This window comes from Mandrillus leucophaeus, unplaced genomic scaffold (genome assembly GCF_000951045.1).
Source record: "Mandrillus leucophaeus isolate KB7577 unplaced genomic scaffold, Mleu.le_1.0 Scaffold376, whole genome shotgun sequence".
NCBI lineage: Eukaryota > Metazoa > Chordata > Mammalia > Primates > Cercopithecidae > Mandrillus > Mandrillus leucophaeus.
In genome coordinates this window covers 2,285,057-2,298,141 of record NW_012103987.1, presented here as the reverse complement: position 1 = coordinate 2,298,141, position 13,085 = coordinate 2,285,057, and the positions used below count along the sequence as shown (strand labels likewise).

Genomic DNA, 13,085 nt, shown 5'->3' with positions numbered 1-13,085 from the left:
TTTTCCTTATGCAACAATATTTTTCTTCATAGCATTTATCACTCTATGATATAATATTTAATATTTATTTGCTTGCTTACTGTCTTTGTCTTTCATTAGAATAAAAATATCTTCAAGACAGGAACCTCATATATTCTTTTGCTTAGAGCACCTGTTGAATGATGAATGAATAAGAGTACTAGTTCTCTAGTTAGATGTGGGTCTGGAGTCTGGCTCTGCTACTTATTAGATCAACAGGCAAATTATTTAACTTTTGTATAATTCAATGTTCTCAGCTAAAAATGGGCTTAACAATACCTGTGTAGCTCTTGAAATTGTAATAAAGATTTTTAAATACATACTATATATAACATACCTAGCATTGTGTTTGCTCATAGCAAGAATCCGTAAAATGTTAAGTATTGTTATTATTATTTCATTGTTATTACTATGATAATATTCTCAAACATAGAGTGAGGGGCCATTTGAAAGGAATGTTAATATAGTTTGGCTGTGTCCCCACCCAAATCACATCTTGAGTTTCAGTTCCCATAATCCCCATGTGTCGTGGGAGGGATCCCATGGGAGGTAATTGAATCATGGGGGTGGGTACCTCCATGCTGCTGTTCTCATGACAGTGAGTTCTCACAAGATCAGATGATTTTATAAGGGGCTTTCCCCTCTGACACTCTGCACTTCTCCTTCCTGCCATCATGTGAAGAAGGACATGTTTACTTCCCCTTCTGCCATGATTATAAGTTTTCTGAGGCCTCCCCAGTCATGCTGAACTGTGAGTCAATTAAACCTCTTTTCTTCACAAATTACCCAGTCTTAGGTACGTCTTTATTAGCAGCATGAGAATGGATTCATACAGATGTTATTGGTATAGATCAGTGATTGAACTCATGAAAGCCTTTTCTCATGTTGAGCTCCTATGTTATCCCTCTTCTTAGTTCAATTACTTTTTTTCTTGAAGGTCCTGAACAGACTCCAGAGTAAATATGGCTCCCTGTACAGAAGAGACAATGTCATCCTGAGTGGCACTCACACTCATTCAGGTCCTGCAGGATATTTCCAGTATACTGTGTTTGTAATTGCCAGTGAAGGATTTAGCAACCGAACTTTTCAGCACATGGTCACAGGTATCGTGAAGGTAGGCAAAGAGCCCCAGAGGCAGCTGTTCTTTACCATTGCTTATAAGTATTTTAGGAGTGATTGGATGTGATATGAAGGGTCCCTATAGGATTTGAGTCTGAGCATAGTATTGGCATTTACCATTCTTTCTCCTCCCTGACTCTCTCTTAGCTTCTGGTTCTGAGCTATGGGCTGTTGGGGCTGAGGCATGGATGATTGGAAAAGAAGGCTTCTATGGGAGTAAGCCCGATGTAGTTATTTAAACAGACAGAAAACATTTTGGTTTGGGGTTCTTTGTAGAGGGCACTACATAGTCTGTTCTTTGCACAAAGTCACACAAAGAGAAACCCATGAAGGAGCTAAAAGTAATTACAAATAATTCTAAGATTTTAAAATATTTCCCAAAGTACAAAGATAATCCAACTTGTAAATACACATCCCAGTTTTTCAAGTTCTCTACTACAGATGCAGACCTCCGTGGTGCTCCTGACAAATACCCTTAAACTCCTCTCCTGTTTCTGGTTTGAGCTTATACTCCTCTCTTTTCTGTCTTCCAGCTTATTATTTTGTTGCATAGGATCCTTGCTAATGTTTTGCTTCATTTTATTGTATTCCAGGCTTATTCTCTATTTTTTTCTTACAGTGTCACCCCCAAAATTCAGGGATCCAGCTAGCATAGGCAGAAATTGCTTTACAATGATGTTTTGCAAACCGAGGCTTGCAATGTATTAAAGGCTTATGAAATCAATTGTATGGGTTGCAAAAAAAATTACAAAAAAATGCTAAAAAATAGATTGTAAGATATAATGTATAACACACAGTCAGGGTATAGTTTGCTTTGTGAACTTTTGTTTTGGGATGCATATGTTGATGTGTATTAAGCTATGATGAAAAATGTATTTCTCACTGTAGTTCACAGTCAAAAAAGTTTGAACAACTCTGCCTTGGTGGTAGAATGGCAAGGGTAGGGAGGTGGAAACACATGTTAGCAAAACTTGTATTAGTGTTGTAGGAGTCAAGTCTCGCATTTTGGCTATCTGAAGTGACAAATTGAGCTTCATTTAGCAGTCTGGAGAGACCAGCAGATGAGGCTTTTTGTGAGCTCAGGCATTAATCAGTACTGTGCTTCCACACAACATGGCATTTCCTTTATCTTAACCTTGAAAGCCATTTCTGTTTACCTCCAGAATGGCAACAGCAGTGTGGTTCTCCAACTTTTATCCCATAATGTGGACGCATTAGAGACAAAGGAAATTGTTCACAGGGCTCTTCTGTTTGTATTGACTAAGTCATTATCCCCACCAGGATTTCTAAGTTTATAACAGCTCCCTCTTTTTTAACCTTCAGAGCATTGACATAGCACACACAAATATGAAACCAGGTAGAATCTTCATCAATAAAGGAAATGTGGATGGTGTGCAGATCAACAGAAGTCCCTATTCTTACCTTCAAAATCCGCAGTCAGAGAGAGCAAGGTGAGGAGAAATCTTCAAAATGATATCGTTTCATTCCCTTTAGGGAACAGCAACAAAATCTAAGTACAGGGCTGTTACTTGATGAATATGGTGAGGTCCTAAGAGAATATTACAGCTACAGTGTCTTAGAAACATCTTTATAATCTAAGACAAGTAGAAACAAAAAGTGATGTAGAAACAAACACCAGTTTATTCAGGAATCTTTCCACTTTGTTGATTATGGGAGCCAGGGTGGATGTTTGAAGTACTCCGGGCTTTGAAATCAGGAACAACTGTGGTCTCAGCTTAGTTTTATTGCTTTCTAGTTATGCGACCTTTAGTGATTTACTTATCTTAATTTATTGTCACTCAGCTTCTTCATGAGTAAATGGAGATAAAAATGTGCACAATGTATATTTATTAAATTAATGAATAGCTCTTTTATTATGTGTTATCCAGAATAAATCATCTTAGTCCACAAGAGTGTGGCTAGACAGAGAAAACAAAAGGATAAAGAATGTGGACAGAAGAGTAAGAAATAAACCCACATATTTGAATGGAAAAACCAAGGGAGAGCATTATTTTGCCTTTTTGTCTTTTTTAAAGTGGTGAACTAGGTTTGTGACAGAAGAGAAGTGCTTGGTTACTGTAACACTGTAAAATAATATCACAGTTTTAACTTGACCACTTGACATTTTACATTTTTCTGCATATTTTTCAATATCTTTCAAAGGAGAAGATTTTTAGAAAATGTAATCTGATTTCCCTTGAGAGGACGTAAAAGAACACTTAAGTTGCAGGTCTTGAATGCTTTTGATTTTGCAAATTCCCTGCTCTTTTAAAGAGATTTCATTAAAAATTGACATGAGTGGAAATTTCAAAGACAAATCTCTTTTGTAAGAAATACCTATATGTTATATAATATTGTATATTATATAAAAATATGTGTATTTCAGCTCCAGTTACTTGACCCTAGTCCCCCAAACTTTGATCGCAATTACATACCCTTTCCTTAGCTGAGAAATGAGGTACTGGATGCAGTTCACAGAACCACTGTTTGTCAAGACATCTCACTCACTGAGAGGCATTTTTGTTTTTGTGTCAGCTGCTACTGTTCATCTTACATGAGGGTCAGTCTCTAACACAGAACTGATTGTGCTTTTCTGTTTTACTGACTAGGTATTCTTCAAATACAGACAAGGAAATGGTAGTCTTGAAAATGGTAGATTTGAATGGAGATGACTTGGGCCTTATCAGGTACTCTATTTCCTTTTTAAAAATAATTCTGTCTGGGTAGCTTTTCTTAGTTAAAGAGAGGGGAAAAGAGACCAGAATAGTACCAGCACACACTGAGAATAAGTTGTGTGGTTAAGAGTCCAGGCTCTGGAGTCAGACACAACTGGGGTCCAGCCATGGGCCTTGTACGGGGTTCTCAGCCTCTCAGGGCTTAGTTCTGCACTTGCAAAACAGATTTAATACAGGGATGATAAATGAGGGATCTTGGTGAAGAGCTTGGCACAGCATCTCACATATGATGTAAAAACTCAATAAACATTAATGCTTATTATGTTATCAAGATCTCACATGTGGAGCTTCCATGATGGTAAACAGTTCTCTCCTAATAAAATGAAAAAACAATCTGACCAACCAGGAAGGTGATTATGTTTTTGAGATTATTTACCTGTGTTTCCCTAAAAGGATTAAGTTCAATATAGGACAATGCCAAGGAGGGATAAATAGAACTGAGAACACCTAAAGGAAGCAAGTGAGGGGAAATTACAGCTGGGGCCAGCTTTTAGCACCGTTATCTGGGAGTGACAGCATTTAGGAAAGCACATGGATTTTGTTTTCTTGAAAATAAGGCATTTGCATTCATATGTGATTTTGGTTACTGCAACTGGCCTGACTCAGGAATTGACTGGGTGGGTAGCATAGTTCCAGACTCTTTGACCTATGGACTTGCAAATGATGCAGACATGCCCTAGGGAAGTATCAGATAGAGCTGGGTGCTAGAGTCAAATGGTTTGGGTTGGCTCTGGGCTCTTGTTCTTATTAGCAATGTGACTTTAGACAAGTTCTGTGACTGTCTTCCTGTTTCTCATCCCTAAGTATTTTTGAGCATACTGTGGGATAAAGTAAGTATTTAAAATGTTGATAATAATGATTAGAAAGATGATAAAGGGTCTGCCAAATAGAATTATAAAATATCTAAGTGAAAGACGCTATGTGAATAAAACTCGCAGTAAAAGTGACAAAAAAGTGGTGAAGAAAAACATTAAAAACTATGATTCACAGTTCACACACCAGAGTTGGCCCTAAAAGTAGGTGGAGAACAACATGGTAATAAAAAGTTCAGGTCTTAAGATAAGGTTAACTTGACTTCAAATCCCAGCCCTCTGCCACTTACTAACTCTGTGGCCTGGAGAAAGTAACCTAATCCACTTAGACCTTAACTATCCTATTCGAAAATGGGAATATTAATACCTTATAGGGTTGTCTGAGGATTAAATGAGATAATGCGTACACAACTCTAGTTCTGTGCCTAACACAGAAAAAAGTTTAATCATTTTAGCTAAAAAGGAATAGAAAACATATTCTACCTCTTCTAAATAATTCCATTATTAGAATGCTTGCGATTCTTAGCATTTGAGTTCCTCTTTTGTGTTAAAAGTGAAGTCACTAAAAGCTCCCTAATAAAATTTGCTATATGGGCTGACATAATACGACTTATTCTTCTATTACAATGAATTTATCTCTTGATTAGTTGCCCCTTAGCATTTATTTAACTCAGCACACTTTCTAAATGTCAGGCGTCTAACTGTGTGAGTGGGGTATGTTACGATGAATAAGGTATGGTTTCTATCTATAAGGGTCTCACAAGCGGGTGGGGTGATTGGGGCAGGAGACAGAGATAAATAGATAGACAAATAACCATAACATGAATCAGATGACCACCAGTACTATCACATGGGCATAAATAATTCTGTGAGAGTTTGGAGGAGGTAGCCCTGAGTTTTTCCTGAGAGCTCTGTGGAAGGCTTCCAAGAGAAAATGACATTTGAACTGGACCTTCAAGGGGTCATGGGATTTCTCACGGGGTCCTGAAAAACAGAGAGAGTCATGAGGCCAGAGTGTGGGTGAGGTCAGGGTGTGGGTAAGAGGTGGACTGGAAAGGTAAGACAGGTCCTAATTCTAGAGCACATTAGTGGGGCATTCAGTTACAAGAAGGGCAGGATAAGAGCATACATCTCTGCTAGTTACACTGAGTATCCCAAATTTGTTGGGACAAGGAGATAGAGTCGCCCTTATAGTTTCTATTTAACTCTTGGCTGAAGGACCAAGACCATTTACAATTCCCTTTTAGTAGCGTTTGAACCTTTTTTTTTCTTTTTTTCCCTGAGACAAGCTCTTGCTCTGTTGCCTAGGCTGGAGAGCAATGGTGTGATCATAGCTCACTGCAGCCTCAAATTCCTAGGCTCAAGTGATCCTCCTACCTCAGCCTGCTTAGTAACTGGGACTACAGGCGCTCACCACCACACCTAGCTATTTTTTATTTTTTATTTTTTTTATTTTTTGTAGAAATGGGGTCTTGCTTGTTGCCCAGACTGATCTCAAACTCCTGGCCTCAAGTCATCTTCCACCTCGGCCTTCCAAAGTGCTTGGATTACAGGTGTGAGCTACTGCACTTGGTCAGTTTTTGAATCATTTAATAACTGGAACAGAAAATTCAAAAATACTATTCTTTTGGCCAGACGTTCTTTGCTTCCCTACATACAATTATAGCATGTATCTGGAAGTTCTTTGGTCAACTGTCAAGGTTATAGCAAAGCTTTTCCATCTGTTGTGCTTAACACCTTGCAATAACTTTCCATTGTTTCTGTAGCTGCCGTATGTTATCTTTGATGTAATTGCTCCTGCAATTGCCTCTTGTTTCATAGTGTAATTGCTCTTTGAACACGTTAAAAATGATCCAAAATATAAAGTCAAATCTGGGCTGCTAAGTAACTCACCCACCACATGTAGGTGCCTGCTGTTAGACAGAATCCCAAGGTGAGAGGAGTTTGGAAGCACAGCAACTCAGAATCACAGAACATGGAGATGACCTAGTTCAACCTTCAGCAGAGGAGTAAGGGCCTAGAAAGGTGATGTGACCTGCCCAGCATCACAGCCACGATTATCTTCTTCACAATGAAAACCATATTCGAGTTCATAATTCATTCCTTCTTACTTTCATTTTTGTTTTCAGTTTTTCAGTCAGCAAGTCTGTACTAGGGACTTACTATGAGCCATGTAGTACCTCCTTGGAATGATGTATTCCCTGGCCTTGAAATCAGGAATCCAGTACCTTGGAATCTAGTACCCATATTTGTACTACTGGAATGAATCCCTTAAACTCTCTGAGACTCAGTGCCATATTTTCAAATGTGGCTATCATATCTTCTCTCCACACAGAAATTATTATGGGATACACTGATGAACAAATACACATGGAGTTGCTGCCCTTATAGGACTTCAGTCTACTGAAGGAGACAGCAGTCATACAGATAGGCATACAATACATGTAAAATTATAATTGGGCTCAGTGCTAAGAAAGGCAGATGTGTAGAACTATCTTAAAGGAATTTGACCTTGTCTGAGAGATTGGGAAAGGTTTCCCTGAGGAAGTGACAACAATGGGAGCTGGAAACTGGAGTAGGAATTAACTGGAAAAATGGGGGGATTGGAAAAGAACATTTAACACAAATGGGGAAGCATTTGAAGAACTGATAAAAGGTGTGTGTGGCTGGAGTGCAGGGGTCAACGGGGCAGGGTGATGCAAGACAAAGTAAGAGACAGAGATTAGATGGCATGACAAAGAATTTGTTGTTTTATACCAAGAGGAATAAAAACTCATTAAAGTGTTTCAAGCTTGGGTTGGGAGTTGGGGCTGTCGAAGGGTTGGGAAGAATGTAGACTTGAGGAATGAAATAAAATTATATTCCTGGAACTGTTCCATGAACCATTAAGCCCTTTACAATTGTTAGGCCACCATTTGCTCTAGTTGCTCTACATCAGAAAAATCTATGGTAGAAAATTCTATGTCAGAAAAAAATTGCTATCTTGTGCCTTTTTCCCCTTACATGAAAGCATTCAATGTTTTTTCTCCAGACATGGAGAACATGTTTGGGATGTTCTGAATTGTGAATTAAAATATAAGCTGTGTAACATTTACAAAATTCACTTTGGGAGACTCTGTAAGGTACCCCAAAGGGTCTGTCATCCAATGGAGGAGAATAAACAGAACCTTGAGAGTCTCGGATGCAATAAGACACTATGTGTATGAAGAAAACAGGAAGGGAGAAAGCAAAACAGGTTTCAAACGTCTACATCAGAAAGAAAGTCACAAGTGCAGATAATCTGAGTGGCAGTTGTGGTCAGTGGAAGAGGTACTACTCACACAGCTACACTTACAAAGGCAGCTCTGAGACAGGTGAGGAGGCCGACTTATTTCTTCAAGGATATTGCAACTGAAAAGGCTTTGTCTTGCTTTTCTTCCCTTTGCCTTCCTCTTTTCTTCTGCCAAGTTTTCTTCCTTGAATTTGCAGCATCACATGGACTCCTCTTCTCCTTCCTTCTTCTTCTCTTTCCTCTTCTTTTCTTCTTCCTCCTCCTCTCTCCTCATCTCCCTTCTCCTCCTTCTCCTCTTCCTGCTCTCCTTTTTTCTCCTCTCCTCTCCATTGCCTTCTATTTATATATTGCAAACCTTTTATTCTTATAGTCAGTGGTCTTGTAAGCGAGCCCTTTAAAAGCATATTTTTAAGATGACAAGGGCAGTGATTTGTGTAAGCTATTTGAATCATTTGTGTAAAAAGTTAGAAAAATCCTATTTGTGCTATTACACTAATTTATTCGAATGGTATTGACTTACAGAACTCAGTTGCAGTATATATACAAATCTTCTCTGTCATCTATGACTATGACTTCTTTATTTAAAAACTTTTTTTACATAAAATATTTTGTTTTTAGTTGACACAGAATAATTGAATTATTTTTCTTGAATTGTAATGTCTGACTGTTTATTCTCTGTGGCTTTCTCTATTCCAAGTCTACACTTTCCCCTCCGTCCACTTAACCCCACTCAAATTGCAAATGCTGAAACCTTAGTGACTGCCCTCTGTCAAACCATTCTTGTTCTCTTGTTTTCATCTCATCTTGTCTTTGTCTTCCTAAATGCCTTCTCTATCATTAGCATGAATGCTGGTTTATAAAGCCTTCCTCTCTGTTTATTTTATTTATTGCTTTTATTTAAAAAATAAATAGAGACAGGGTCTCGCTATGTTGCCTAGATGGGTCTTGAAGTCCTGGCCTCAAGGGATCCTCCCACCTTAACATTTCAGAGTGTTGGGATCACAGGCCTGAGCCATTGTGCTTGGCCCCTGCTTTCTGTTTCTACATCTTTCACTGAACCTCTTTTTCTTGTTCTGCTCCATGTTGTGAAACTTGATGCTGTCTTGCTGCTCTAACTTCACTTTCTGCTTGCCTGTATTCTTCTTCAGTGGGGCTTGGTCATGGTTGTACAGTGATCTTTCATCCTGGGTCAGGTTCACCCCCCTCCCCTGCCGGTAGGTGAAGGTGCCTAATAAGGACTTTTTGATGACAAAGATGATGACTGTTGACTGATAACAGAGATTGATCACCCTTGTGTAGTTTAAATTGTCCCAAGTTTAGAAACCAAAGCCATAAAAAAACAGTTGGCTGGAGATATTGGACAACTTGATTGTTAGATTTCTGGAAAGTTCTTACTTAACCTGAAAAAAATCTGGGAGATTATTATTTTTTAAGTTTTTTTTCAGTATAAAAATAGGGTGTGCTTACCATAGAAAACTTGAAAAATAAAGAAAGTAGAAAGGAAGGAAAAATTAAATTAAATTATACTACCTCAAATCAATCATGGTTAATATTCAGGTGCATTTGCTTCAGTTCATTTTTCTATGTAGAACATATAATAGGAAATACACATGACTAAAAGGTCTTTCTATAAATGTGGATGCTCACTTGATTTCACTCACTGTGCACTAGAAGCTTTAAAATACTATAAAAATATTAACAGTGTTATCTCCATGTACTGAGACCATCAAGTATCTGTTTGTTTTTGTAGTGATCCTCTTCTTATCTAATAATTTTTTTGGTCTTAAAGTCTACATAGTCTGTTAATGTGGCTAACGCAGAATTTGCCATGTATATTTTTCTGCAATTTTCTTTGAACTTTTCTATGTTCTTACATTTTAAGAGTGTCTCTTATGAATATCATATAGCTTTAGTTATTTCTTTTATACTCTGACAATCTTTGTTTTTCAAGCAAATTTAATGTATTTTCAGGAATTGTGATGATCATATCTGAACTTTTCTGTATCTCCTCACTTTGTGCTATTTGTCTCACCTTTTCAGTGCTTCTTTTTCTTCCTCTCTCACCTCTTACGTTTTTTGGATTAATAGTTATTTTTAAAATATATATTTAAATGGCAGATTGTAGTTTATAAAATGGCTGCAACAACACAATAATTGCTCTTATTCCACATTTTATCCAAAGTGACCTTGCCACTCTCCATTAAAAGATGGAGATGATTTTCCTAGTTCTTGAACTTTGGCTGGTCCTGTGACTGCTTTGTACAATAGAACAATGCAGAAATGATACTGTGCCAGTGCTGGGCATAGTTTTTTTTTTTTAATAGACTTTATTATTATTTTAATTAATAAACTGTATTTTTAAAAGCAGTTTCAGGTTTACAGCAAAATTGAGCAGGAAGTACAGAGTTCCCATATGCACCTTCTTCCAATACACACACAGCCTCCCCGACTATCAATATTCCCCACCAGAGTGGTATATTCCTTACAACTGATGAACCTACATTGACACATCATTATCACCCATAGTTTACCTTAGGGTTCATTCTTGGTGCTATATCAAGTGATTTTTAAAATCTTCTTTTCTTTTATGTATTTTCTAAAATTTCCACAGTAAGAAAAAAAATTAAAAAGTCAAAAAATCATCTGGGGATCCTGACACTCAGAGATAGCTTCATAGTCTTTCAGACTTTTTCTAAGCACATTTATAATTTTTCCCAAAAAAGTGGTATTTTATTATATTTACAGTTTGTTAACTCTTTTTTTAATTTAGCAATACCTTATGAATATCTTTCAATGCCAGTTAGTATTTTTTAAATCACCATTTAAAAATTGCTATGTAGTATTTCATTCCATGTATCATACTGTACTCAACTAATCAGCAATCATTTGTTATTTAGGTTGTTTTCAATCATAAAATACATCATGATAAGCATTTTTTTTTGAGACAGAGTCTTGCTCTGTTGCCCAGGCTGGAGTGCAGTGGTGCAATCTTGGCTCACTGCAACCTCCACCTCCTGGGTTCAAGTGATTCTCTTGCCTCTGCCTCCTGAGTAGCTGGGATTGCAGGCGCACACCACCACACCTGGCTAAGTTTTGTAGTTTTTTAGTAGAGACGGGGTTTCACCATGTTGGCCAGGCTAGTCTCAAACTCCTGGCCTCAGGTGATCTGCCCGCCTCAGCCTCCCAAAGTGTTGAGATTACAGGCATGAGCCACCACGCCCGGCCTATGATAAGCATTCTCAAACGGATACATATTTGCCAATGATTTCCTTAAGCTAAATTCCTAGAATGGGATTCCTGAGCCAAAGAGAATGTTTATATTTTAAAGCTTTTCCTACAAATTGCCAAACACTCCTTTGTTGGTTTACTCTCCCGTTACTCAAACATGAGCAGAATGTTGTTTGTCATACTCTTGCCAAAATTAGTATTATCATGCTTTACAATTGTCGCCAAGTAACAGGCTTAAAAAAGTCAAATCACTGTTGTTTTCCTTTGAATTTCTTCAATTCACGGTTTGGCTCAATTAAAAAAGCAATACTCTATTGGCCATTTCCTGTTTCTTGTTGATCACTTACCATGTAATGTGCAAGGATTTTTAAATTTTTTTATTTTTATTTTTTGACAGAGTCTCGCCCTGTCACCCAGGCTGGAGTACAGTGGCATGATCTTGGCTCACTGCAACCTCCGTCTCCCGGGGGTTCAAGTGATTCTCCTACCTCAGCCTCCCGAGTAGCTGGGATTACAGGTGTGCGCTGTCACTCCCGGCTAATTTTTGTATTTTTAGTAGAGATGGGACTTTGCATGTTGACCAGGCTGGTTTCGAACTCCTGCCTCGGCCTCCCAAAGTGCTGGGATTAAAGGTGTGGTGCAGGGATTTTGACTGCTGTAACTTAATGGAATTTACCCTAATGAGATATTTCTCCAATATTGTTATTTAGAAGGACTTTTTCATTCAGGATTTTTGAAGATAACAAAAGGATTCCTTGAGAATGTACATCTCTTCTCTGGGGTGGAGATGGTAGAAATATTCTGCAGGATACTTGTCCCAGGTGTGCCTGTAACTTGAGGAGGGCTCTTCTGGCTAGAGCTCATTGTCTTTTTAAAATCTGAGCAGTCCAGTGCGTATTCTTTTCTTCTGCTGGTTTAAAATTTAGCTTGCCCTTTGGGTAAAAGTCTGGGCCCAATAATCCTTCCTGTATGAGACGATGAAACACCCTTTCCTCTTCTTCTCCAGTTTGCGGCGGGTTGGGGTGAGGATGATTGTAAGCGAGTGAAAACGAGAGTGTGAAGGTAATTAATGGCAGGTGCCACACAAGATAGAACGTGAAATTCCAGTGGCTGAACACATTGAAGACTTATTTTCCACTCATGGAAAGTCGAATGAAGATTGGGTAGTCCTTCTGCACAAATGTTAATAGTCAGAGCTATTCACACACCCCTTCTTGCAAATGAGACTGGGAAATAGAAGAGCACATGGGCATTTTGTGAGCACTCACGTCCCTGTCACAAGAGGGCAGGCTCTCCTCACTGAATCATTTCATGCCCATACCACGTGGGTTGAATATACATGTGTTGTGAATGTTGAACACCGCCCCCATATATTTAACATTGTATTAATCTTACGAATCATAGATATGTGTGTGTGTATATATATATTTATTTATGCTCAGAGCTTTGTGTCTCTTTCCCTTATCATCATTATCATCATCTGCAGCTGCAGCAGCAGTAGTATCAGTATAGCGTCACCCACCTTCTCGTAGTGAACATTTATTCCATTCTTGGTATCAGCCAGTCTTTGTGCTAAGCACCTCACATGTATTAGTTATTTTAATTGTCAAATGCAGATACTACTATTATCATTATGTTACAGGTATGAACACTGAGGTTCAAATAAATTAAGTAACTCATGTCTGACCCCAGAGCTGGTATTTTCAGCTATTGTAATATAATATTAGCCTCTGTATTAGTTTCCTAGGAAAGACACACATTATCAAAGACTAGGTGACTTAAAACAACAGAAATTTATTCTCTCACAGGTCAGGAGGCCAGAAATCCAAATTCAAGGCATTAGCAGGGTTGGTTCCTTCTGGAGACTCCGAGGGGGAAATCTGTTCCATGCATCTGTTTTAG

At 38.2% G+C, this 13,085-nt stretch overlaps 1 protein-coding gene across 2 annotated transcripts in view; it reads left to right on the top strand.

Moving 5' to 3' along the window:
* Positions 1-13,085, top strand: part of ASAH2 (N-acylsphingosine amidohydrolase (non-lysosomal ceramidase) 2) — a 64,778-nt gene that overhangs the window by 12,826 nt on the left and 38,867 nt on the right. For both annotated transcript variants that reach the window (XM_011990281.1, XM_011990280.1), the window contains exons 4-6: positions 956-1,132; positions 2,461-2,588; positions 3,747-3,824. In XM_011990281.1, the coding sequence (XP_011845671.1) occupies positions 956-1,132; positions 2,461-2,588; positions 3,747-3,824 (383 nt within the window). The remainder of the gene's footprint in view (positions 1-955; positions 1,133-2,460; positions 2,589-3,746; positions 3,825-13,085) is intronic.